This window comes from Aotus nancymaae, unplaced genomic scaffold (genome assembly GCF_030222135.1).
Source record: "Aotus nancymaae isolate 86718 unplaced genomic scaffold, 86718_ANA_hifiasm-v0.15.2.pri h1tg000007l, whole genome shotgun sequence".
NCBI lineage: Eukaryota > Metazoa > Chordata > Mammalia > Primates > Aotidae > Aotus > Aotus nancymaae.
The window spans coordinates 65,943,479-65,970,138 of NW_026988418.1; the positions used below are offsets into that span (position 1 = coordinate 65,943,479).

Here is a 26,660-nt window from a genome sequence, read left to right on the forward strand (position 1 = left end):
AGATTAATAGGATCAATCCAAAGCCCGCAGTGGAAAATGGAGCACATGGCCCCTTTCCTTGGTACTGCGCTCCGGCAAGCTCAGGGAAGTTGCTGCTCAGGGGCTAAGGAAGCTGAGGTGAGATAAAGGCTCCTAAGTGACAGTCCAGTTCACATTCCAGCTCTCGACCTCCCAAAAAAACATAAAGCACTGCCAAGGAGTCGGGACTCCGACCTCCACCAGGCCGTGTTGCCTCATCTCCCTTACTGTCTTCGAAAGGATGGAACAGGCATAATCGTATAATCATGTCCCCACCCTACCTTCTGGGACCATCACAAAGATAAAAGAGATCATCTACAGGGAGTATTTTAACCTCCCAGGAGAGAGGCACTAAACTAACAGAAGCTGTTATTAAAGTCAAGGGTTTGTAGATTGCAGATGAAAGGCAGCAGGTAAACAAAGAGCCTAAATATCACCTTCCCCTGAGAAAGGAACTGGCTATTAGGGCAACAGTGGGAGCTCCAGGGAAGGGACTGCACCATTTTTCTCCTCCCTTCTGCTCTGCTGGCTATCTCCGTCCTTTGGAGTCGCAGCAGTAAGAGGCTATGCAGTTAGTTCATCTCCCCATGTGAGGATGGCTGTAAAGAGAGAAACTGCCGTTATTAAGTCCCCGCGTGTGCTAGGGATAGAAGCTAGGGGCTCTTCTGGATTAAATACAGCCTCCTCCTTTCCATGGAGCCCTTCGTAGGGAGCAGAAGTGCTAAGAGACTTTTACATCAGTTCTTGTCTCTAAGCTAGTCCTACCTCAATGATTTCAAGCAGGAACATATTTGTAAAGGAGGATCCTGGCCCTTGCCCTGCAAGTTTGTGTGTTTCAGACTCTATTTTCCACCTTCCCCTTGAGCCTCTTCTAAGTATACCCGTCCCTTCAACTACCTGTTTAAAGGCTCTGTGAGTTGCTAACTAGAGGGAGCAGCTTAATTTGGAAGGAAAAGCAGAAGTGAGTACCAGGGAGAACCGTCAGAGGCGGGGTTCAAGCCCCAGGAAGAAGACTGAGGAACAGTCCTGAGCCCTCCCTAGAGATGCTTTATTACACGGTTTCATCAGTCAGTCATCGGTGATGGGTTCCTATGCCCATGCGAGGAGACAGGAACATCTGTGTGGTACGTGGCACTGTTCCCCTCTTAGCTACATAGTCAGATGGGGGCAGGGCGATGAATGGGTGCTTGGCTTCCCTGCTCTTGGGCAGGCTCTGAGATCTCGGCAGACAGAAGTGAAAGCCTGGCAAACAGGGAGGCAGGAATGTTCAGGCGTCGGTGACCTCCATGTTCTGCAGCCGGTTTTCCAGGGTGACGTCTCTTGCTTTCTTTTTGCTGCCCTCATGTTGCTTCTTCTGCTTCTTTGATGGCTCCTGGTCAATGGGCGCAGGCTTCACAAAGGGGATCAGTTCTTGCAGTCCTGGGAGGGAAAAGCCAACCAAATGACCTATTGTTTCTCAGGGAGTCAAAGCCCTAAGACCTCTGGGGAGAATTCAACAAGACAATGATCCCTTTGAACAGAGGGGTCCCTTTGATAGGCACCGGTTTCCTTTATTCTTTTCTTCCCTAGTCTGAATTTTAGCAGCATTTCAGTATCATACCTGCACTGGCTACTTTCTCAACCAGGCCCCATGCCCTGCCCAGCCCTAGAGGGCAGACAGAGTTTCAGGGGCTGTGTCTGAACAAAAAAACCTGGTACCTTCTGAAAGTGGCCTGCTATTTAGAAGAGTGTGAAGACAGAAAAGAGGATGACGATGAGCTAAGCTGGGAGTTTTACCTGGTGGCATGAACTCCTTCAATTTCTCAGGCACAGTGATGCCCTTCTCTGTCTGGTAGTTCTCCAGGATGGCGCAGATGGTACGGGTAGTGGCGCACATGGTGGCATTGAGCATATGGACAAACTCCACCTGGGAAGACAGGGTCCCGGAGGGAAAGTCGGGCTCAACTCTCAGCTGGTCTTACTGATGGCCAGGAACCATCCATTCAACGAGACCTCCCCAACCACAACTGTCTTAGCAACTACCCCTTAGCAGCATTTTTCCAGACCTGAATTATTTGGTGTTTACTGCCTATTAGGTAACTGCAGAAAGATCCCTCATGTCTCCATGAGTGACACATGGTAGGTTCTGGTATTTTGAGGAGTTGGGCCCTTTGAGGGAAGGAAGAAACTACAACTGTGGCCTCTCCTCTTCACCCCTTTCAAGCCCCTGACTTGGAAAAGAGTAGGGCCTGAAAATTGGGTTTGAAGAGAGAGCTTACAACCCAGACCTTCTTGGGTGAGAAGTGGGAAGCCTCCAACTTGTTCTGTGTAGATAAATGGAGATTATTCTTTCTCTGGAGTTAAGAAAAACAAAGCCAGAAAGAGAAAAGCTAGAATTACCTTATAGAAGAGAGCTAGATTCAGGTTTCTAGCTAAAAGAACTCAGTCCTGAGTCAGAAGGCATTTTCAGATTCCCTTTTTGGTCTAGATTGAGAAGCTCAGATTTTCCCATGACACTGGGGACCAATGCACCCCAAAGGCTGAGAAATAAGAAGGACGGGCTGTGTACTGAAGGCTCTGCTTCCCACCTCCCTGGGGGCCATCTACCTTGTCCATCATCTTCTTGGTTTGCCCATATCGGATTCGAAGCCGGCGAGCCTGGTAATCCGTGCAATTAGAACAGGAGACCAACTCACGGAAGGCTCCCGAGCCCGGAAACCAGGCCTCCAGGTCAAGCTTCTTACTAGCAGCGTGATTCAAAGAACCTGTAAGGAAAAACCCCTCCAACTCATGAAGGAGGGATGGTATTTCAGAAGGCTAATTCCAAACCTAATTCAGGCTTTAGCAAGCCTGAAGAATTCTTTTTTTTTTTTTTTTTTTTTTGAGACGGAGTTTCGCTCTTGTTACCCAGGCTGGAGTGCAATGGCGCGATCTCGGCTCACCGCAACCTCCGCCTCCTGGGTTCAAGCATTTCTCCTGCCTCAGCCTCCTGAGTAGCTGGGATTACAGGCACGCACCACTATGCCCAGCTAATTTTTTGTATATTTAGTAGAGACGGGGTTTCACCATGTTGACCAGGATGGTCTCGATCTCTTGACCTCGTGATCCACCCGCCTCGGCCTCCCAAAGTGCTGGGATTACAGGCTTGAGCCACCGTGCCCGGCCTAAGAATTCTTTAATTCATGTCCTGTCTCCAGAAGTGAAATCACATCCAGATATTCTTATCACCAAATACTCCCAAGTGAGAAGAGTGTAATATTTTAATTAATGTGAGCCATGAGTTGAACTGTGAGCTGTTTCTCTGTGTGGGGGCTCAGGGGAGGGTGGCGTCTGTGGGATGCAGGAAAGGGAGGCTGAGAAGAGGCTGGGTCCCATACCTGAGACGATATTCACAATGTGGTAAGGAATCCCCAGGGACTGGTAGAACTCCTCTGCGGTGGTAATCATCTCTTCAAACATCTCCCAGGACTTGTTGTCATGGGGTGATGAGTATACGAACTGTTCAATCTGCAGAGAGGGACCCGAGGAGAGGGTGATAGCAGTATAGGGTGAATAAAGGACTGAAGCGGGAGATATCCTTACAGTGAAGGCCCATTTCCATACCACTGGGAGGCAGGCAAAGCTGGGACCCCAGCAACTGGGACCGGACCACAACAAGAGCAAATACTTATGTCACGAGCTTCCCATGTGCACACCAGCCACTATTCTGTGTGCTTTATGTCTATTGGCTGGGATAATCCTCACAATAGGCCACAACAGGCCTGGTGAGCAGGCACTGTTACAGTTTTCCTCCTTGCACAGAGGCAGAAACGGAGCACTGGGGGCTTATGCATTTTGCCCAACGTTACACAGCTGGTAAGTGGTAGAGCCACAGCCTGGTTTCAGAGTCCATATTCCAAGCCACTCTACCATGCATTTCCCCAGAAACACAGATGGAAGCAATGAGAGAAAAAGCTGGAGCCAGGCTGGGCCTCAGCAGCACAGATCCTGTCTCTCGTCTAACCATCCTAGAGAGAAAGTTCCACTCCTCGCCCTGACCCATCTACTCACCTTCTCAAACTGATGGACTCGGAAGATGCCACGGGTGTCACGGCCATGGGAGCCCACCTCCTGGCGGAAGCAGGTGGACAGACCAGCGTACTTGATGGGCAGGTCCTCCGGCCGGAGCCACTCATCCCGGTGCAGGGCCGCAATGGGCTGCTCTGAGGTGGCAATCAGGTACTTCTCATCATAGGAGTTGTCATCAGACTTTTCACTGCCTTTGCCAATCACCTATGGAAGGAAGGACCTATACCAGTTAAGAGGAAGAGGGGAGGACCTCGGCTAGAATAAGAAACCACAAGAAAGAGAGCAATGATAGTACAGGAGAAATTTCCTTTAATCCCTGCCTGGGAGTGGGGAGAGAATACTAAAAAGATAAGGGAATGGGTCAGTCCAAAATGGGCTTCCTGACAGAGACAAAAAAATGTAAATTAAGAGGAGGGAATATTTCCCACTTATCTTTTTTTTTTGTTTTTGGAGATGGAGTCTCACTCTATTGCCTAGGCTGGAGTGCAGTGGCAGGATCTTGGCTCACTGCAACCTCTGCCTCCTGGGTTCAAGGGATTCTCCTGTCTCAGCTTTCTGAATAGCTGGGACTATAGGCACGTGCCATCACGCCTGGCTAATTTTTCTATTGTTAGTAGAGATGGGGTTTCACCATGTTGGCCAGGCTGGTCTTGAACTCCTCACCTTGTGATCCGCCCACCTCGGCCTCCCAAAATGCTGGGATTACAAGCGTGAGCCACCATGCCCGCCTATTTTCCACTTATCTAATAAAGAAAACTTATACATGAGGAAAAATGGCCAATGCTGGCAAGTATGCAATAAATCTGTGCTGGTAGCCACACACATATTTTTTGAAGATGCAGTCACTCTGTCGCCCAGGCTGGAGTGCAGTGGTGCGATCTCAGCTCACTGCAACCTCCGCCTCCCAGGTTCAAGCAATTATCCTGCCTTAGCCTCCTGAGTTGCTGGGATTACAGGCACGGGCCACCACACTCAGCTAATTTTTATATTTTTAGTAGAGATGGGGTTTCACCATGTTGGTCAGGCTGGTCTCGAACTTCTGACCTTGTGATCCACTCGCCTCGGCCTCCCAAAGTGCTGGGATTATAGGTGTGAGCCACCGTGCCCAGCCGGTAGCTACATAAATTAATATTTGTGAGGCATTTACTAAACACCAACGTGGAGCAAAAAGGGACACCAGCCTCTGCTTTCTTGGTGCTTATAGGTTAGTCTAGTGGTTATAATCCTTAAAGAATACACTTTGCTGTTCAGCTGAAGAAAATAATGCAAAAACAAAAAACAAAAAACAAAAAAAGCTTGGACAGGACAAAGTTCACTGAAACATTATTTATGGAATATTATACAACCATAACAATGAAGACCATGCAGTAACACAGAAGAACATTTTTGATATGCTATGTAAAAAGGCGGCCGAGCACGGTGGCTCATGTCTGTAATCCCAGCACTTTGGGAGGCCGAGGCGGGCAGATCATGTGAGGTCAGGAGTTCAAGACCAGCCTGGCCAACATGGTGAAATACTGTCTCTACTAAAAATACAAAAATTAGCCAGGTGTGGTAGCATACACCTGTAATCCCAGCTACTCGGGAGGCTGAGGCACGAAAATCACTTGAACCTGGGAGGCGGAGGTTACAGTGAGCCAAGATCGTGCCACTGCACTCCAGTGTGGGCAATAGAGCTAGACTCTGTCTCCAAAAATAAATACATAAACAAAAATAAAAATAAAAAATCATGCTAAGTAAAAAGGCAATTTATGTACATGGCAATTTTAAGTATGTGAAAACAACATATGTATGGAAAAAAATCCCAAAATGAATATTTTAAGATGACAGTTGTTATATTAGGTCATCTAATGCTTCCCAGTAGGTCATGGATAAGCAGATTAATTCCCCCTGCCATTTCTAAATTTTCTGTCATGTAGCAGTATTTTAATTAAAAAAAAAGTAAGGAAGAAAGGTTCCTCTGGGTCAGTGTTTAGAGGCTTGGAAAACTACCTCGCTACCTGGCAGAACAAAATTTAGTGACTTGTGGGGTCATTCACATACAACATAGGAAAGCTCTAGGGCTGTGTGGCCTAATACGGTATAGCCGGCCACATATGACTATTTAAATTAAATTAAATTGGGCTGGGCGCAGTGGCTCACATCTGTAATCCCAACACTTTGGAAGGCTGAGACAGGTGGATTGCTTGAGCCCAGGAGTTTGAGATCAGTCTGGGCAATACAGTGAGACCCTGTCTCTATATAAGAAATTAATTTTAAAAAATAGTAAAAACAAATTAAATTAAAATTAAAATTTAGTTCCTCAGTTGCATCAGCCACATTTTCAGTGCTCAAGTCACATGTGGCTGATGGCTGCCATGCTGGATCATGCAGACTTAGAACATTTCCAACAGTGCAGAAAGTTCTATTGGATAGCGCTATATTCACTCTTACAGAACCGAGGTTTGTTTTTATGATACGGAGTCTCGCTTTGCTGCCCAGGCTGGAGCACAGTGATGTGATCTCAGCTCACTGCAACCTCCACCTCCTGGGTTCAAGCAATTCTCTGCTTCAGTCTCCTGAGTAGCTGGGATAACAGGTGCCTGCCACCACACCTGGCTAATTTTTCTATTTTTAGTAGAGATGGGGTTTCACTATCTTGGCCAGGCTGGTCTTGGAACTCCTGACCTCATGATCCACCTGCCTCAACCTCCCAAAGTGCTAGGATTACAGGCGTGAGCCACCATGCCCAGCCACAACTGAGGTAGTGCCAGCCAAATTCTTCACTATTGAAACCTGTGATTCTTCCTGCCTGCGGGTCCAAGAAGCATCTGGAGATAAGAGATGGAGAATGCAGGACTCGGGGAGCACCGGCTACCTAATAGTTTCGATAATACTCCATATAGGTTTCTCCCTAAGGTTGGTTACCTGCAGTGGACTTTTCTTTTTTATTTTTTTTTAAATTTTTCTTTTTTTTTTAGTATTTTTTTTTTTTTGTATTCTTGTGCAGTGGACATTTCCAATGTTCTGTTAGTGACTATCTAATCTTAGGGGTTGAAATTAGAAAAAGAAAGAAAAGGCAAAACAGGTTTTAGTTGATAAAGGAATACATTCCTCCTTTCATTAAAAGAAGAGAGGGAGGAAGTCAAGGTTATACTAATGCTCAGGGTTTAGAGACAGCATTTTGTTTCCCAGTGTGTCTTGAATGAAAAATTAACTTTGACCTAATCAATAGAACCAATGGAAAGATTGTTCTAATTATTGAACTATCTCCCTATATAAATTAGATGAGCCCAACAGCAGTTGTCTAACTCTTCCTCCACTGTCTGGATAGGAAATAAGCCAGTAAGAATTAAGTCCCGCCGGGCGCGGTGGCTCACGCCTGTAATTCTAGCACTCTGGGAGGCCAAGGCGGGCGGATCACCTGAGGTCGGGAGTTCAAGACCAGCCTGACCAACATGGTGAAACCCCCTCTTTAAAAAAAAAAAATGTAAAAAGAAGAACTAAGTCCCTATTTCTGACAGAAGAGTTGAAAGGGAGGGACAGATAAATAGTAGACACTGCTGATAGACAGCTGTTAGCAGAGACGTGCTAGAAATCTTGGTGCTCAACAGAGTAGGGTGTTATTATTGGTGTTAGAGTCAGTTGATCACAATGAACCTTGACTTGAATTGTCTGTCTCTCCCTGACATGGTCCATGGTTGAGAAGGGGCCACAGACTGGAAGCCACCTCCATCCCAAGGCAAGTTATGTCTCACCCTGTGGAAGCTTCCAGTCTGGGGTTTGGAATGGGAGGACATGAGAAGCGGCTAGGAGATCAGTTCCACTACGGTAATTTCCTTTTGTCCAAGCCCCAAATAATGGGCTTCTTTTCTTTTCTTTTTTATTTTTATTTTTTGAGATGGAGTCTCCCTCTGTTGCCAGGCTGGAGTATAGTGGCATGATCTCAGCTCACTGCAATCTTTGCCTCCTGGGTTCAAGTGATGCCCCTGCCTCAGCCTCCCAGGTAGCTGGGACTACAGGTGTGCACCTCTACGCCTGGCTAATTTTTTTTATTTTAGTAGAGATGGGATTTCACCATGTTGGCCAGGATGGTCTCCATCTCCTGACCTTGTGACCCTCCTGCCTTGGCCTCCCAAAGTGCTGGGATTACAGGTGTGAGCCACTGTGCCCGGCCTGAATGGCCTTCTTTTCTAAGCTCATGGTGTTCAAGTATGCTCGATTTAGAGACATCATACAGATTACCCAGGTAAAGGTAAAAGAGGCTCTGCCGCTGCACTGTCTAATATGGTAGTCATTAGCTACATGTTTAAGTTAAAATTAATTAAAATTAAAAATGTGCTTCCTCAGTTGCACCACCCACATTTTAAATGCTCAAGAGTCACAGATAGACAATGTTTCCATCATCGCAGAAAGTTCTCTTGGACAGCGCCACTCTGCATCACTGAAGTTAAGCTACATAACTAAAGAAGTCATTCTGCCACATGCCCCGGGCTACTCACCTTATAAAGTTCTTCATCAAACTGGCTGAGCTGTGCCACCTCCTGCATGACCTCTTTCCTCATGAAAAAGGGGGTATAAATGGGAGTGTAGCCCCGACTTCCCAAGGTGCGAAGGGCATACTGAATGAGAGCCTGTTCCAGGAACACCAGGACCCCCTAGAGGAGCAGAGACAGTACTGTGTGATTGGGCCCTGTTACCACCATGTTCAGCTAGAACTGACACCCTGGGGCAAGAGAACAGGACTACCCAGGGGCACACAGGAGGCCAAAAAAGACGACGGACCACAACAACTGACATTCTGAACCTTGAGATTCATTCCAAACACCGAAGCAAGTAACAGCGTATCATCCAGGCATGCCGTTAAGAGAATTCTCTTTATGCTCTCAAAGCACTTCGGGCCTACACAAACCACAGCGCTTATGACAGTGGATTTTGATTCTTTGTTACTTGTCTGACTGTCCAATTATACTGAGCTACTTAAAGGCAGAGACTGTTCTGATTCAGTCAGCAAAACATACATTCATTATGGAGGACCACTTAGTGGCTTTTGTTCTATGGAATCCTGATAAGCCCTCTCTTGCTTTAGAAAGAGAATTGCATCTAATTGCCAATACATTTGCAGAAAGGCTAGTACAACTGGTAGATCTGTGGGCCTCTTTAAGTAGGAAGTAGGTTATGTTTCTCCACCAAAAAAAAAGAAAATCTTTTTGTTTCTTCTTTATAATTCTATCCCCACTGGTTCCCGGCTCTTACCTTCAAGAAGTACCCTCGACTCCCAGCCACCACGGCCCCCTTTTCGCCTTCAAAGCCATCTACCATCACCACCAGGTCCACATGAGAGTACTTCTTCCTGACGGAACAATCACCCCAAATCCTCTCTACTTTGTTGTCTGCATCCTAAGGAAACAGACCAAGAAAAAAAGATATATGACATATGATTTTATTATTTTTAAATTAAATTAATTGTGTGTGTGTGTGTGTGTGTGTGTGTAGACAGGGTCTTACTCTGTCATCCAGGCTGGTGTACAGTGGCATAATCATGGCTCACTGCAGCCTCAACCTTCCAGGCTCCAGTGATCCTCCCACTTCAGCCTCACTGGGACTACAGCCGTGCGACACTACGCTCGGCTCATTTTTGTATTTTTTGTAGAGACAGGGTTTTGCCATGTTGCCCAGGCTGGTCTCTAATTCCTGGGCTCAAGCGATCTGCGTGCCTAGGCGTCTCAAAGTGCTGGGATTACAGGGGTGAGCCACCGTGCCAAGCTTGATATATGATTTCTTAATTTTACAACCCCCATCTTTCCAACTTTATTCCAAGAACAACTTAGCTTTGTGAAGCCATTGCTTAACTCAGACACTACTGTGTATCATAACTAGAGAAGGCAACTTGCTACTCAATGGGCAAGTAATAACTTACAAAGTTTGAGATGTAATTCTAGTCATGATAAACTTAGATCTCACTGCTTAAAAAAAAAAAAAAGAGAGAGAAATAATTCTAGCCATAAAACTGGGAATGATAATTTTCCAAGGGTTCTATAGTATTCTCTCAGGTTTTTTTTTTTTTTTACCCTTTTAAATTACCCCTCAAATCCTGCACAAGGACAACCCTTCCCAGACAATTGACATTGCCTGGGGTGCAGAGGAGAATGCAGATTTTTTTTTTCCATGCTCTCATTGGTCCCAGGGCCACAGGAGGGCGGACTCAGGGCCCTGACCTCCTGAGTCTGCTCAAGGTCTGTGCTCTGCAGCCTCCGGCATACCCCAGCCTGCAGTGAGTTTAATGTTCACCAGGGAATGAATGAAAGAGGCACAGATGGGCCCTGCTACGGCTGGGGTGTCAGGGAACAAAGGCTGGGCTCAGAGCAGCTTTGTGCAGGGGAAGCTCCCGCTCAGCAGGAAACTTTTATCATGCAGATTTCCCTTCAACCTGCAGCTTCTCAGCAGGGTGTGGGTGAGGGGGTTAGGTTGATTTAGCAGATCCCTCCCACGAGACGCCTGCTACCACGGGCAACACACAGTGGAGGACAGCAGCTCTATTTAGAAGAGATTTCTGTGCCAGGAGTCTCCTCCTACCTGCTGTCTCTGCTACTTCCCAATCAGACAAGGATCTGACTCCTGCAATTCTCAATTGGTGGACAGAGGGAATATACAAAGAACCTGCTTCTGACAGGGAGTGCCAGCGTTCCACATTCCACACGTCTCCTCCCGTCCCCGCCTCAGCAGAGACAGCAGCGATGTGAGGCCGCCTCCTGCTGCGGCACAGCCTCCTACCTCATCGTTACTGATGGGCACAGAAGGGTGCAGAAGGTTCCCGATCTCTCGAAGGTTCTCAAACCGCTCTGCTTCCAGCTTTATCCGCTCAGCGTCACACTTCAGGATGGCTTCATCAATGAGGAGTCGGACTTTTTTGATTTGTGAGACTTTCAGGTTCTGTAGATGAACAGGCCAGGCCCGTAAGCAGGACAGTGAGGCAAGGACAGCACAGGAATAAGACTGTGCTGCCCTAACCCTGTTATGCTCTAAGGATAGCCCTTGTGGTAGCATTTTAAAAACTGGAAACGAAGACTTTTCAAGAACTGAGATTTATTTCACACACAGATACATAGTCTTGCCCACAAATCCATCGGCATTTTTCTTTGGGGGTGCTTAAGGCAGAGATGGACAGTTCTGGCCACTCCTATTGTTCCCTTCCATCTCAGGAATTTTAGTGTTGTCGCTCTCTTAAGAGAACTTTCCCTTAATTTCCACTTTCTGATTTTGTTGACTGAACCAATTTAGCACTCTATTGATGTGCTGCATTTAACTGTTCTCTAGGAAGATTATAAATATATTATGAGTAAGAGATTTGTCTGAAGCATATTTTATATTTTGTATTGCAAGTGTTCCAAAGTGTGCTCTTATTTCTTTGAGGCGAACCCTTAGCAGTGGACCAGGCAGGCTCAGGCCCCCAACCCCAGCCCTTCAAACACAGCAACTTTGCCTTTTTGGTTTATGTTCTTACTATATGTTAAGGGTTTCAAAAAAGGGTTCATTGACTAAAAAACTCAAAAATTACTGCTCTTGCCCAGCGTACTGAATATTTACTGTATTACAGTCAGCTGAAGTTTCTTGCCTTTGTGAAACAAAGGGTAGAAAATGGAGTTATATAACCAAACACAGTTCCTTTCCTTTTTCTATTCTTCCTAGGCTTGACTCTCCCACTCCATCTGTCTCCATCTCTGCTGTCTAATACTCAAGTTTAGAATATAACAAGAATGGGTGGGGACATTTCCCAGCAGCAGAAATTAGCAGCAGAAATTAAAGGATGTCACAATGCTATGTAGAGCAGAGTGTGAGCACTTGCTGTCTAGGAATAAATTAAGACAAAATAGCAGAGATTCTAACTTAAAAAAGGACTATAACTTACAGCTAAAGTGTCTGCAGTAAGGTCATCGAAATTCAGTACATTCTCCGGGATGGAGTCATCATCTCCCACTGGCTCTTTTTTCTGCAGGAAGGAAAAAAACCCAACACAACCAAATAAAAGAAAATCTCTGGCATTGTTTTATAAAGTGCACACCAAATTAACATATTGTATAAAGGAATCACAGAACTTCTTACATAAATTTTTCTAAAAGATTCAACATGTAGGAGAAAAATTAGTACACTGGAGGCCAGAAGTCAAAGTTCCAAGTCCCTATGCTGCCACTTAATAGCTTTTTGATCCTAAAATCAATTAATCTGTCTGGGTCAGAGAATTAACATCCTGAAGAACATGAGAAGAAGGTCATTCCCTGTACATAGACCATCATAGGAATCAGAAGAGAATTTATTTGAAATGCTCACGAGCTGTAAGCGCTGGAGAGACAGTGCTGTGCTCAGGAGCAGGCCCTGGAGCAGACACACCCAAGTGTGGATTCTTTTTTTGTTTTATTGATTCTCACTCTCACCCAGACTGGAGTGCAGTGGCATGCTCTCGGCTCACTGCAACCTCTGCCTCCTGGATTCAAGCGATTCTCCTGCCTCAGCCTCCCAAGTATCTGGGATGATAGCAGTGCGCCACCACATCTGGCTAATTTTTTTTTGGTATTTTTAATAGAGACAGGGTTTCACCACGTTGGCCAGGCTGGTCTCAAACTCCTGGCCTCAAGTGATCCCCCACCTTGGCCTCCCAAAGTGCTGGGGTCACTGCAACCGCCCTACCTGCCAACAACAATTCCAGCATTGAGGCTAAGGGGGAAAGATGAATGGAATGATGAAATATCAGACAGCCAGGGAAAACAAAAAGTCACAGAATCTGGAACTAAGTTTAGAACAATCAATGCAATTTGACAAAATGGCAGGGATGTAACCAAGGGTGGATTTCATTCTCTCTAGTTTCTCTTTTCATCCTTCTGTATGATAATTCTGCTGAATCATCATTTGTAATCCTTGCACAAAACCAGGTGAATTTAAGAAGACAACTTAAAGAGTTAAATTCTTCTTCAATTAAAAAGAGTTAAAGAAAGCTAGTCAAAGGCCATTATACTAAGATATATGAGACCTCAACAACAAATATTTAGCATTTGCTTTGTAAGTATAAATAAAACAAAGTATAGCCAGGTGCCATGGTTTGCAACAGCTATATCATAGGCTGAGGTGGGAGGATCACTTTATCCCAGGAGGTCAAGACCAACCTGGGCAGCAGAGTGAGACCCCATATCAAAAAAAAATTTTTTTTAATTTATTTTTTATTTTTATTTTTATTTTCTTTGAGACAGAGTCTTGCTCTGTCACCAGGCCCCAGGCTGGAGTGCACTGGCGCAATCTCAGCTCACTGCAATCTCCGCCACCTAGGTTCAAGCAATTCTCCTGCCTCAGCCTCCCGAATAGCTGGGACTACAGGCGCACACCACCATACCCAGCTAATTTTTGTATTTTTTTTTAGCAGAAACGGGATTTCACCATGTTAGCCAGGATGGTCTCGATCTCTTGACCTTGTGATCCGCCCTCCTCGGCCTCCCAAAGTGCTGGGATTACAAGTATGAGCCACCGTGCAGGCATAGTGGGGTGCACCTGTAGTTTCAACTACTTGGGAGGCTGAGGTGGGAGACTGCTTGAGCCCAAGAATTAGTGGCTGTGGTAAGCTATGATTGTGCCACTGCACTCTAGCCTGGGTGACTTTTTAAAATATTAGCAAGGCACAGCGGCATGTGCCTATAGTCCTAGTTACTTGAGAGGCTGAGGTGGGAGGACTGCTTGAGCCAAGGAGTTGGAGGCTCCAGTGGGCTGTGATCATGCCACTGCACTCCAGCCTAGGCAATAAAGCAAGACATTGTTTCAAAGAAAAGAAAAGAAAGACCAAAAGAACTAAATCTTCTAAATGTAAAGCATGGAAATCCTTTAGGTTCATTACATATTCTCATGCAGTCAAAATTCTAACCATAACTCCACTCACGTGAACCCTTCAGTGACTCAGAGCAAAATCATCTTAAAAAGTTGTAAAAATTTGGCCAGGTCCAGCGGCAACATAGGGAAACTGTCTTTACAAAAAAAAAATTAGCCAAGTGTGGTGGCATGCTACTAGGGAGGCTGAGGCAGGAGGGCTACTCAAGCCCAGGAGGTTGAGAAAGCAGTGAGCCATGACTGTCCCACTGCACTCCAGCCTGGGCAACAAAATGGGACTTTGTCTTAAGAAAAGAAAAAATGTTGGAAGAATCTGAAGCTATCAGAATGAGTCTAGATAAGAACAAACACAGACTACAGAAGTAGGAAAAAAAATTGACTAATATCTCAAGATTTTTGCAATGGCATCATAGGCAGAGTGAGTATATGTTACCAGGCTCCCTTGCTATTTGATAAACCCCCAGAGCAGCAAAGTCAAGTTCTGAGCTCAAGGTTTGACTCTGCAACTAAGTTACAGTATGATTTTAAATAAGCTCTTTATAATTTCCTAAGACTATTTATTCCCTTACCCTTTAAATAGGGCTTATAAATGTACTATCTGCACTCCACGTTCTATTTGCAGTAAGGATCAAAACCAAAATGAGATGTCTGTGAAAGTATCTGAATGTGTTCAAGCTCTACAAATTAAAGCACTATTATTACCATTTCAATGGCAGCAGGAGTGAACACTCCCTGCATGGCTAGCAACAAAATCAGATCTAAGAATGTTATTGTAAATGACAACACTCACAATCCCATCTTCTTGCTACAAAAAATACCCAGCTGGCACTAACTGTACATAGATCCCAAAGAACACCCAGGGAGGAGTACACATGGGAATTAACATAATTATGGGGCCTCTCTCACGTGAATGATTAAGTCCCACAGAAAGAAACTGCATGATTATCAATATCACTTTTCACAGTTAAAAGTGTTACATGCTGAAAGTGTAACAAAATGTTGTCAGAGAAAGATGCAGACTATCATGAAGTCAAGTGGAAGGTGCCAGAATCCCAAGGCAATCTTTTTATGCTCTTTACTGCTGTAGGTTCCAAAGTTTTATAATTTTTGTTGTTGTTGTTGTTTAGTTTTGAGGTTTACAACTTAAAAGTGATCTAGATTGTAAAGTTCACTTAATTTATTTTTTGGTTTTTTTTTGGCGGGGAGACAGGGTTTCACTGGAAACCCAGGCTGGAGTTCAGTAGCACAATCTTGGTTCACTGCAACTTTTACCTCCTGGGCTCAAGTGATCCTCCCACCTCAGCCTCCTGAACCACAGGTGTGGGCCACGACGCCTGGCTAATTATTTTATTTTTGTAGAGACGGGGTTTCACCATGTTGCCCAGGCTGGTCTTGAATTCCTGAGCTCAAGCAATTTGCCCACCTTGGCCTCCCAAAGTGCTGGGACTATAGGCGTCAGCTACCACACCCAGCTGTAATATGTAATGTAGTATGATTGAGAGGCTAAACAGGTTAGTTTTGAAGAAATGTTAAAAAACATGAACTATTCTGGATACCAAAGCAAGAGCTGAGCTGAAACTTAGTATTTTTCAAGCATAGGAAGGATTTTTTTTGGATGAAGGCCAGTAACATTACTTGGCATTCATTTTAACTCACAATTACTGAACAACTACATGTTCTAGACATCGTGCCCAGTTTTCTACATTTAAAAGAAATTTAATTCTATCCATAACCATTGCTTGGCATTTAAATTTAAAAAAAGGTTCTAACAATTCCATTCTATAGGTGTGTTAGTATCGTCATTTTATAGATGAGAAAAGTGAGGCTTAGACATAAACTTGCCTAAAAGTCACGTAACTTAGCAAGATTAGAACTCTGAATCTGTACTATTTTCATCATGGAGCATGACTATACTGAGATGAAAAATCTGAAATCTGCCATAAGAAAGCCTTTCTGGCACCACAGGTTAAGCCTGGAAAAGATGACTGGTGGAATTTATATTCCTAACGTAAGGACAGAATAGACAACAAACGGTTAGTGAGATTAAGAATCTTACTGAACACAGAAGACGGACTTGGGGTAAAGTATTTGAAAGCACCTCTAAGTTCCCTGCCTCCCTTTCTTTTTAAAATAATATTTCCCCCTACAGAAATTAAGCATCTTGTAGACTTAAACACTGAGTTAGAACTTCTGTGAACACTAGCTAAGAGCAAGATCAATATCTCCGTTCAAGCTCTCACGGCTGTTTGTGTCTCAGTTCTCTTACCTTCATTTTCTCTCCGATTGTCTTGCTGCATAGGTTCTTCAGTTTGTTCAAGTTGTCTGCCCGAAATCTACCTAGGAATAAAGAATCCAAGAATATACCAAAGAAATGCCCATAATTAAGATACTCCCTTCTCCTGATCATGACTTCTTAATACTGATCTCAGGTTAAGGCCTAAATGCCCTAAATGCTGGCAGAGTTGAAGGATCTGCCTCATGAAGTTATAAAATCTTAGAGCTTTTTTTTTTTTTGAGACAGTCTTGCTCATGTTGCCCAGGCTGTAATGCAGTTGTGCGATCTGGGCTGACTGCAACCTCCGCCTCCTGGGTTCAAGCGATTCTCCTGCCTCAGCCTCCTGAGGAGCTAGGATTACAAGTGCCTGCTACCACACTGGCTAATTTTTTCATAGAGACAGCATTTTGCCATGTTGGCCAGGCTGGTCTCGAACTCCTGACCTCATGTGATCCACCCACCTCGGCCTCCCAAAGTGCTGGGATTACAGGCATGAGCCCCCACACTGGGCCTAATCTTAGAGCTTTAGAGCCCCAAATTTTGTTGGCATACAATGGTGACTATAATAGAGTGTCCCAGCATTTGGTGACAAGAAAAAGACCATTCTGAGGTTAAAATTAAAAAGTATCATAACCTGTATGACAGCACTATAGAGTAACACATCTGAAAAACTTGGAAGATATTCAAGTAACTAACCTGCCCAATTACCTTAAAACTCATTTAAGGAAACTAAGTGCTATGCACAGGAATCTATAGAGTACAGTCGTGATTGCTATCTCTCCATGCTAGAAATGGCGAATGTTATCCTTTTGCTTTGATATAATGCTTATCTGGCAGCCTTGAGAATAATTTAGTCTCTTATAATTCGGTTTCTTTTGGGGGAAGACAGTGCACTAACTAGTCAACATATTGGCCCAAATTAATACATTGGTATCATGGATCATCAGTCTAACTCTGATTACTAAAAGTGGGACCTCTTGAATCTAAACATTAGGGGCAATATGGTAAAACTCAAGCACTTAAGCTTTTGTTTTTTTGAGACAGGGTCTCACTCTGTTACCTAGGCTGGAGTGCAGTCGCACAATCTCAGTTTACTGCAACCTCTGCCTCCTCCCACCTCAGCCTTCCAGGCAGCTGGGACTATTGGTCTGCACCACCACACCCAGCTATTTTTTTATTTTTATTTTTGTAGAGATGGGATTTTGCTGTGTTGCCTAAGTTGGTGTCAAACTCTTGGGCTCAAGCGATCTACCCAAGATGTGCTAGGATTACAGGTGTGAGCCACCGCATCCAGCCAAACTCAAGCTTTTAAGAGACAAAATTGATGACGAGAAATGAGATAGCACCTACAGAGCTATTCTTTAAGGGTTTACCAATAAGCTTTTCTCTTTGATATCTCTTTAACGAAACTTCAATGCAAAACGATATCACTATTTTCTCACTTATTAACATTGATAAAATTATAGAGATAGATAATAGATTAGTTGTTGCTAGGGGTGAGATGGAGGGCAAAAGGAATGGACTACAAGAAGATAGCAAGAAGGATCTTTGTGGTGACGAAACAGTTCTGTAACTTGAGCGTGGCAGTGTTTACACAAATTTACACATGATAAGATCACACAGAACTACACACACGTGTAAAACTGGCAAAATCTGAATAAGGTTTGTGGATTGTAGCAATGTCAATTTCTTGGTTTTAGTATTGTACTAGTTATGTAAGATGTTATCAATGGGGAAAACAAGACCTCACTATTATTTTTGCAACTTCCTATAAGTTTATAATTATTTTGAGATTCCTTCCTATTTGCAAGGCACCACAGTAGGTATTGGGAGCATAAAAAAAAAAAAAAAAGAAGGCAGAGCACGGTGGCTCATGCCTATAATTCCAGCACTTTGGGAGGCTGAGGTGGGTGGGTCGCTTGAGCCCAGGAATTTGAGACCAGCCTGGGCAATGTGGTAGTCTCTACAAAACCCTGTCTCTACAAAAATAAATAAATAAATAAATAAAAATTAGCTGGGCATGGTGGCATGTGCCTGTAGTCCCTGCTACTTGGGAGGCTAAGGTGGGAGGATCGCTTGATACCAGGAGGCGGAGGCTGCAGTGAGCTGAGATCACTCCACTGTACTCCAGCCTGGGTGACAGAGCAAGACTATATTAAAAAAGAAAAAGAAAAGAAAACTGAATATTGTAACAATGCTGAATGTTTCAATCAAGGAATATAGTATATCCCTTCATTATTATTTTTTTATTTTTATTTTTTTTTGAGACTGAGTTTTGCTCTTGTTACCCAGGCTGGAGTGCAATGGCGCGATCTCGGCTCACCGCAACCTCCGCCTCCTGGGTTCAGGCAATTCTCCTGCCTCAGCCTCCTGAGTAGCTGGGATTACAGGCACGCGCCACCATGCCCAGCTAATTTTTTGTATTAGTAGAGACGGGGTTTCACCATGTTGACCAGGATGGTCTCGATCTCTTGACCTCGTGATCCACCCGCCTCGGCCTCCCAAAGTGCTGGGATTACAGGCGTGAGCCACCGCGCCCGGCCCCTTCATTATTTTTAATTTCTCTCAGCAATGTTTTAAAGTTTTCAGTGTATGAGTCTTAAATGTTATTTATTAGGTATATCTCTATGTACCTGATGCTTCTAAACTGTTACTTGTATATAGAAGTACTTTTGATTCTGTGTATTGTATCCAGTGATTTTGTTAAAGTTATTTAATTTTAATAGTTCAGATTCTGCATACACAAGTGATCTGCAAATAATGACAGTTTCTTCCCTTTCAAGCTTTTATTTCTATTTCTTGCCTCATTCATACTGTCTGGAACCTCTGGCATAATGTTGATTAGAAGAGGTGATAACAGACATGCTTATCTTGTTCCTAACCCCAAGAGGAAAGCATTCGATATTTCATCAAGAAAAATGTTAGCTATGGGTTTTTTTATAAGTACCTACTATCAGATTAAGAAGCTCCCTTCTATTTTTAGTTTGTTGCATTTTTATCATGAGCAATTGACCCTCCACATCAAAAACAATTGATCTCACATAATACACCACAATTAGTATTAAATAAATCTTATACCTAAATGTGAAAGATAAAGAAATAAAACTTCTACCAAAAAAAAAAAAAAAAAAATCTCTTCTGGAGAATCTCTTCTGGTAGTTAAGACATAACATGATTTCCAAAACAGAATACAAATTCTGTGATTTGTGTATTGTGTTTCCAAAACACAATAGATAAATCACAGAAGAAAAGTTAATAAATTAGACTTCATTAAAATTAGGAACTTCTATTCATCACAAGACTGAAAGAATGAAAAGGCAAGCCACAGAATGGGAGAGGAGATCTCAGGTATCTGGTATCTCACAGGTATTCTTCTATCCAGCCTATATAAATAATTCCTACAAAACCACTAAGAAAAAGACAAAAAAAAAAATTGGTCAAAAGGCTTGAACAGGTACTTCTCAAGATAAGCTATCTAAATGCCAACAACTTACGAAAAAGCACTCAATATCTTTAGTCATCAGGAAAATGCAAATTAAACTAACAATGAGACACCACTATATATCTACCGGAAAGGCTAAATTAAAAGGACTGCCAATGTCAAGTACTGGCAAGAATGCGGAGCAACTAGAACTCTTAGATATTGCTGATGGGAATATCAGTCATTATAACCACTTTGGAAAACTACTTGGTATTATCCACTAAATCAAACATGTACTCACCCTATGATCCAGCATTCTACTCTTTGGTACATACCCAACAGAAATGAGTGTTTATGTCTACCAAAAGACACATATTAGAATACACATATAGGGCCGGGCGCGGTGGCTCACGCCTGTAATCCCATGGGAGGCCAAGGCAGGCCGTTCACGAGGTCAAGAGATCGAGACCATTCTGGCCAACATGGTGAAACCCGTCTCTACTAAAAATACAAAAAATAGCCGGGCATGGTGGCACGTGCCTGTTCCAGCTACTCGGGAGGCTGAGGCGGAAGAATCGCTTGAATGCAGGAGGCGGAGGTTGCAGTGAGCCGACCTTGCGCCATTGCACTCCAGCCTGGCGATAGAGCAAGACTCCGTCTCAAAAAAAAAAAAAAAAAAGAATACACATATGTTCTTATCACAAAATATAAGTATTTGAGGTGATAGATGTGTTGATTAGCTTGCTTTTTAATTCCACATTGTATTCATAACTCATGACATTACATTGTAACCTATAAATATGTATACAACTATAATTTGTTAATTTACAATCAAAATTTTTTTTGAGACGAAGTCTCACTCTGTCGCCCAGACTGGAGTGCAGTGGCTTGATCTTGGCTCCCTGCAACCTCCACCTCCTGGGTTCATGCAGTTCTCCTGCCTCAACCTCCTGAGTAGCTGGGACTACAGGCACGTGCCACCATGCCTGGCTAATTTTTTCTGTTTTTAGTAGAGACGGGGTTTCACTATGTTAGCCAGGATGGTCTTGATCTCCTGACCTCGTGATCCACCCGTCTTGGCCTCCCAAAGTGCTGGGATTACAGGCTTGAGCCACCACGTCCGGCCAAAAAATTTTTAAAAAATAATCTCATAGAAGCTAGTTCATAATGCCCTCAACTGGTAACAACCCAGTTTATCCAAATGTCATGAAGTAAATTTGCCAGTAGAATTGATTGGCATAATACACCAGTAGAATTGATTGGCATATTTACATAATGGACTATTATACAGCAATGAAGAGAACCAACTACTACTACATGTTAGCAACATGGATGAATCTTACAGACATAATCTTGAAAGAAAGAAGCCATATACAAAAGTATATACTACATAAGTCCATTTATATGAAGTTCAAAATCAGGCAAAGGAATTTATGGTGACAGAGGTAAGACTACTATTATTTTTGGAGGAGGGGCTGACTGTGAGGTAGCATACGGCAATCTGTTGGTGTGCTGTAAATGTCTTATATTTTGATCTGAATGTCACATGTATGTACAGATTTATAAACTCATCAAGCTGTATACTAAGATTTGTGTACTTTACTGTACATATGTCAATAAAAACAGGTTTTTGAAGGGTATATGCAGGAATAGTATAAATGCTGTAAGAGATTTGTAAGATATTATAAGGAGAGCACTCAACAAGTGAGGTAGCACTACAGGAGCAGCTGAGTGGCCAAAAGGGCTGATGGAAGGGGGAGCAGCACACCCTGAAAAGGAACATGCCAGGAAGAGGCAACAGTCGCAGAAGTGTGAAAGAGTCTAGGAGTAGCATAACGAGCTAGAGCAAAGAGCGGAGGCCCTATGTGGGGAGTGGTAGAAGGCGAGGTCAGGAAGGCATGGGGGACTTTGTAAACTGTGTTCAAAAGTTTAGATTTTTATGCTTTAAGGCTGTACTGTCCAATACAGTAGCTTTTAATACCATGCAACTAGGAGCATTTGAAATTTGAAAGGAGCACCTGAACTGAGATGTACTTTAAGTCTAAAACATACTTTGGAGTTTGAGGACTTGTACCCCCGGCCCCCCACAAAAAATAAAATATCTCAGTAGCTTTAGTAATTTTAAAATTCTGATTATATGTTGAAAATATAATTTTGGGACTGGGTGTGATGGTTCACACCTGTAATCCCAGCAGTGTGGGAGGTTGAAATGGGAGGATCACTTGAGTCCAGGAGTTCAAGACCAGCCTGGGCAACAAAGTGAGACGCTGCCTCTACAAAAAATTAAAAAATTAGTCAGGTGTGGTGGTGCACACCTGTGGCCCCAGCTACGGAGGTGGTTGAGGTGGGAGGACCACTTGAACCCAGGAGGTCCAGGCTGCAATGAACTGTGATCATGCCACTGCATTCCAGCCTGGGCAACAGAACAAAACACTGTCTAAAAAAAAAAAAAAATATATATATATATATATATATACACACACACACACACACACACAAACACATATGTTTTTTTAAAATATATATATATTTTATATATTTTTAAGTTGCATCCATTGCTCTTTGTATTTTTTAGATTGGATACAAACAAATTAACAATGACAGACTTTCGCCAACTTATGGTGGTTCAACTTTATGAAATAGTAATAAATTACCTGAGATATTCAACACTTTATTATAAAATAGGGTCTGTGTAAGATGATCTTGCTCAACTGTAGGTTAATGTCAGTGTTCTGAGCACGTATAAGGTAGGCTTGGCTAAGCTATGATATTCAGAAGGCTAGGTGTTAATACATGCATTTTTTTACTTACAATATTTTCAACTTATGATAGATTTATTGGGACATAAACCCATCCTGAGTCAAGGAGCATCTGTACACATGTAGCTAATATTCTATTCCTATCAGACAGTGCTGCTCTAAAGTATGAGTGTCACTGCAAAACTTAAGCCTGCAAGTAAAATGATTAGATTCACATTCTAGAAAATTATATGCCCTGGTAGACGGGAGTAAAATTGAAAGCAGATAGAAAGCTATTCCTATTCCAGTTGCTGGGCAAACAATGATAAGGACCTGTTTTACCTGTTTTACATGCCTGTAATCCCAACATTTTGGGAAACCGAGGTGGGAAGATTGCTTGAGGCCAGGAATTTGAGGCCAGCCTAGGCAACATGGCGAAACTCCATCTCTACAAAAAAATACAAAAATTAGCCAGGCATGGTGGCATTTCGCCTGTAGTCTCAGCTACTCGGAAGTCAAGGCAGGAGGATCATCTGAACCTGGGGAGATCGAGGCTGCAATGAGCTGTGATTGTGTCTGAGTGACACAGTGAGACCTTGTCTCAAAAAAAAAGAGGAAACAACAGCTTCAATTTTCAATTGATAGTAAAAAGAAAAAAAACACTCAGGATAGCACTTTTTGAGGGAGGATAGAATTCTTGTGGTTTGCAGCAGATTTCCAGATACGTGGAAATCTATTTGCTTTGGGAGTGGGCCAAGACAACTATGCCCCAGTGTAGAGTCATTACACTACTCTGAATTAAAAAGAAGAAACTACAGTTGAAATCCCTGGAGTTAGAAGAGTTATAAGTTTCAATGTGGTATTATGACTCCAAGTTATACTGGACTCCTGCGTTCTCCAAGGAACTCTAGTGGCATCTTAGAAGTCTACAGGAAGACAAATTGGTATCGTTGTAGTGCAGGACTTGAAGCTTGCTGTGTGTCTTCAATTAGGGAGCATGGTCTGAGTTCTTAATGTAGCTCTGGTTATAAGCCCTTGTTCAAGCCAATGACAGAAGAACTCTATCCTCTGATATGAAGTTAAAGACACAAAGAACCTTGATACAAATCTGTCAATGTCCACCTTGGGCAGTTGGGAACTTGGGAAAAAACATAAACTCCATTTGGATGCAAACAGAATATTGGAAAGGGTTGTCAAATAGAAAAGAATCCAATTAATAGATTTCACTGGAAATAAACTACTGGCCAGGCACGGTGGCTCAAACCTGTAATCTCAGCACTTTGGGAGGCTGATGTGGGCGGATCACTTGAGGTCAGGAGTTGGAGACCAGCCTAGCCAACATGGTGAAACCCCCATCTCTACTAAAAAAAAAAAAACACACAAAAATTAGCTTGGTGTAGTGGTGTACACCTATAGTCCCAGCTACTGAGGCACAAGAATCTCTTGAAACCGGGAAATAGAGGTTGCAGTGAGCCGAGATGGTGCCACTGCACTCCAACCTAGGCAACAGAGATTCCATCTCACAAAAAAAGAAAAGGGCCGGGCGCGGTGGCTCACGCCTATAATCCCAGCACTTTGGGAGGCCAAGGCGGGTGGATCACGAGGGTCAAGAGATCTAGACCATCCTGGTCAACAAGGTGAAACCCCGTCTCTACTAAAAAATACAAAAATTAGCTGGGCATGGTGGCACGCGCCTGTAGTCCCAGCTACTCAGGAGGCTGAGGCAGGAGAATTGCCTGAACCCAGGACGTTGCGGTGAGCCGAGATCGCGCCATTGCACTCCAGCCTGGGTAACAACAGCGAAACTCCGTCTCGAAAAAAAAGAAAAGAAACAACTTCACTATTTGGGATTAAGTTTTTTAAAAAGGAAAATAAACTACATAAGCTACTTTTCATAAAGAATGTAAAGTGCCCTGAACTCAGAAATATTCACACCTCCAAACAAATCTTTATCAAGGACCAGGTGCAGTGGGAGGTACTGGGATTTTATGTATAAATGTGTATATGTATATCCTAAAAACTGGGATATACAGATGAATAAAACTCAATCCCTGTCCCTGAAGAACTCACTACCTATCTACTTGTCAGATAAGGGACAAATTCCTCAGAGAGGGACATTGTACCCAAAAGACTAGTTAACACATTCAAAGTCATCTGGCACTGGCTAAGGGCTGGACTGACACAAAAATCGGATACTCTTGACTTCAGATTCAGTAGAACAGTGCTCAGGCTAGTTTTATCCTAAACAAAGAATGTGGTAACATTAAATTCCATTGCAACTCAAAACCGGGTCAAGTGTGGCATCTCACAATCAAACAAACTACTACGATAGCGGGCCTAAGACATACAGAATCAGCACATAACTCAAGTTTAGCAAATACTCTTTTGACACCCAAGATCCTTATAAACAGGAGAAAATCAATTTCCTAGTAGAAATCTATCACACTCTTGGAAAGCCGCTGCCTCTGCAGTGTTCTGTCATCAACCTCGCTCCCAGACGGTTGCAGACCTATTGCATCAGACAAATCGAATCTCATGTACTCGACAGCATCTGCCCAAACAGTGACCACTCCAGTTAATACAGGCAGAGATTGAAGGGCAGAGGGTTCTATGATTTTATTCAGCTTCATAAAAGATGCCCGATATGACTCCACGATCCGGCAGTTCTAGGTTCTAGCCCAACTCTGCCATGTCTTTAAAGGAAAACTTCCACAAATCACAATTAAACAGCCTCAGTCACTACAATCTTTTTCTTGCCTCCCCACACCTCTCACGTCTGATCTACCACGGAAAAGACTTTTCTGATTCTTAAAGGTATGCCCATAGGTCAGGGAGATGGCCTTCCCAAAAGCTTCAGGATCATTTATTTTGGCCAAGAGCGGCCTCCAACGCCCCTAAATGCTTCCGCTACGGAAGGAATGAATCTACTATGCTGCAGAAGTGACAGTCTCAGGAAGGAGCCTTTGACGCTATCTAAACAAAGGAAGACCACTCTGGCCTTGCTGAAGTTGAGAAAAAGACTGGGGGCGACCAAAGATTCGTGTTAGGAAAGCGGCCCCGACCCCACAACCTCCCGCCCCGGTAAGCTCTGGCTACCCGTGGGGCAGGAAGACTTGACAGCTCCCGATGCGCGTGCGCACACAGGCAGCGAACTGCACTGAGCACGCGTGTAAGGGACCTCGCACCGCCCGGGTGGAGGAGAAAGTGGGGACAACCCCAGATCCCCGGCTGTTTTCGGGGATGGGGAGAACCTCGGAGCCATCGCAGCCTGGGAGGGGATCTGACGAAGGGTGGAAGCTGTGGCCTCAGGAGCGGTGGCTGGAGCCGAGAGATAAAATTGGGTTTAGGACCAAGGGGGTAACCCGCCCGTCCCGGTACTTACATCGTCGCCACTCGCTGTCTGCCTTCACCAGCTGGTCCACTAGTCCCGGGTCCTTGAAGCGTTTCTCTTGCGTCTCTCGGATGAGGGCTGGGTCCCCTCCTTTATCCACCCGAAACAAATCCAGATCCAGCACCATCTTCTTTCCTCCCGAGCCAACACTCTGAGAAGCGAGGACCGCGCCGCAGCACTCAGCCTGTGACGGCGGCACTGCGCCGGCGCGCTGACCCGCTCTCCCTGCGCAGGCGCCGCTGTAGCCCACAGGCGCCCCCTCTCGGCCGGAAGCAGCGCGCAGACCCACCCTCCCTGCGCAGGCGCGCCTGGGGCCCGCAGGCGCCCCCTCTCGGCCGGAAGCGGCTTGTGGGAGGCGGGGCCGCGGAGGAACGGGAGGGGAGAGTGGGTGGGCGTGGGACTCTACCTCCGGTTCCTTCTCCCCGGCTTTGCCCCACTCAGGGGCTGTGATCGCCCCATAAAAGTGCGAATGCCTCAGTTTCCTCCTCCTGTCTCAGGCCAGGCAGAGGCCTGTCCCCTCATCCCTAGCTTAGATCCCGGTGCCTTCACCAGATGCCCGTTTTCCTCTCACTAGGTTGGGTCTTTCCACCCTGAAGCTCGGCTGTCATCCCAGGGCATATTTAGTCCCAGGGATACCTCTGCTTAAGATCCTGCTCTCCTGCCTTAGAAAGGGATACCTTTCTTAATCTGATTATTGGATAAACCAAATTGTCCCTTTACTAACTCTTAAGAGCATAGGGTTGGGAAAGTGCAGTTGCCTTTCAGAGAGAAAAGAGAAAACTTTTGCAAAGGGACATTTAGCAGATTTGAATGCAGTATAAGGTGTTGAGGTCATGTCTTGGGTCAATTTGAAAGCGTCTTGAAGAAAGATTTGTATCATACTTTGATTTTATAATGTTCAGGCCTTTACAATGAAATATGCTG

The 26,660-nt window shown here is 44.1% G+C and overlaps 1 protein-coding gene across 1 annotated transcript; it reads right to left on the reverse strand.

Annotated features, from left to right (window-relative positions):
- Positions 1-1,045: 1,045 nt before the first annotated feature.
- On the reverse strand, positions 1,046-25,944 carry SARS1 (seryl-tRNA synthetase 1). Its single transcript, XM_012468047.2, has 11 exons — positions 25,728-25,944; positions 16,178-16,248; positions 11,954-12,034; positions 10,819-10,977; positions 9,301-9,444; positions 8,547-8,702; positions 4,048-4,269; positions 3,375-3,504; positions 2,605-2,762; positions 1,795-1,924; positions 1,046-1,437 (listed from the first exon to the last, which is right to left on the reverse strand). Exons 1-11 carry the CDS (start codon positions 25,861-25,863, stop codon positions 1,286-1,288), a joined length of 1,539 nt encoding a protein of 512 aa, XP_012323470.1. The 5' UTR covers positions 25,864-25,944; the 3' UTR covers positions 1,046-1,285.
- Positions 25,945-26,660: the final 716 nt, after the last annotated feature.

Coding starts and splice junctions, on each gene's coding strand:
- SARS1 (XM_012468047.2), bottom strand. CDS start 25,863: ATGGTGCTGGATCTGGATTTGTTTCGGGTGGATAAAGGAGGGGACCCA. Junction 2,763..3,374: donor CATTGTGAATATCGTCTCAG/GTATGGGACCCA, acceptor TTTTCCTTACAG/GTTCTTTGAATCACGCTGCT. Junction 1,925..2,604: donor CCAAGAAGATGATGGACAAG/GTAGATGGCCCC, acceptor CTGTCTTCCCAG/GTGGAGTTTGTCCATATGCT.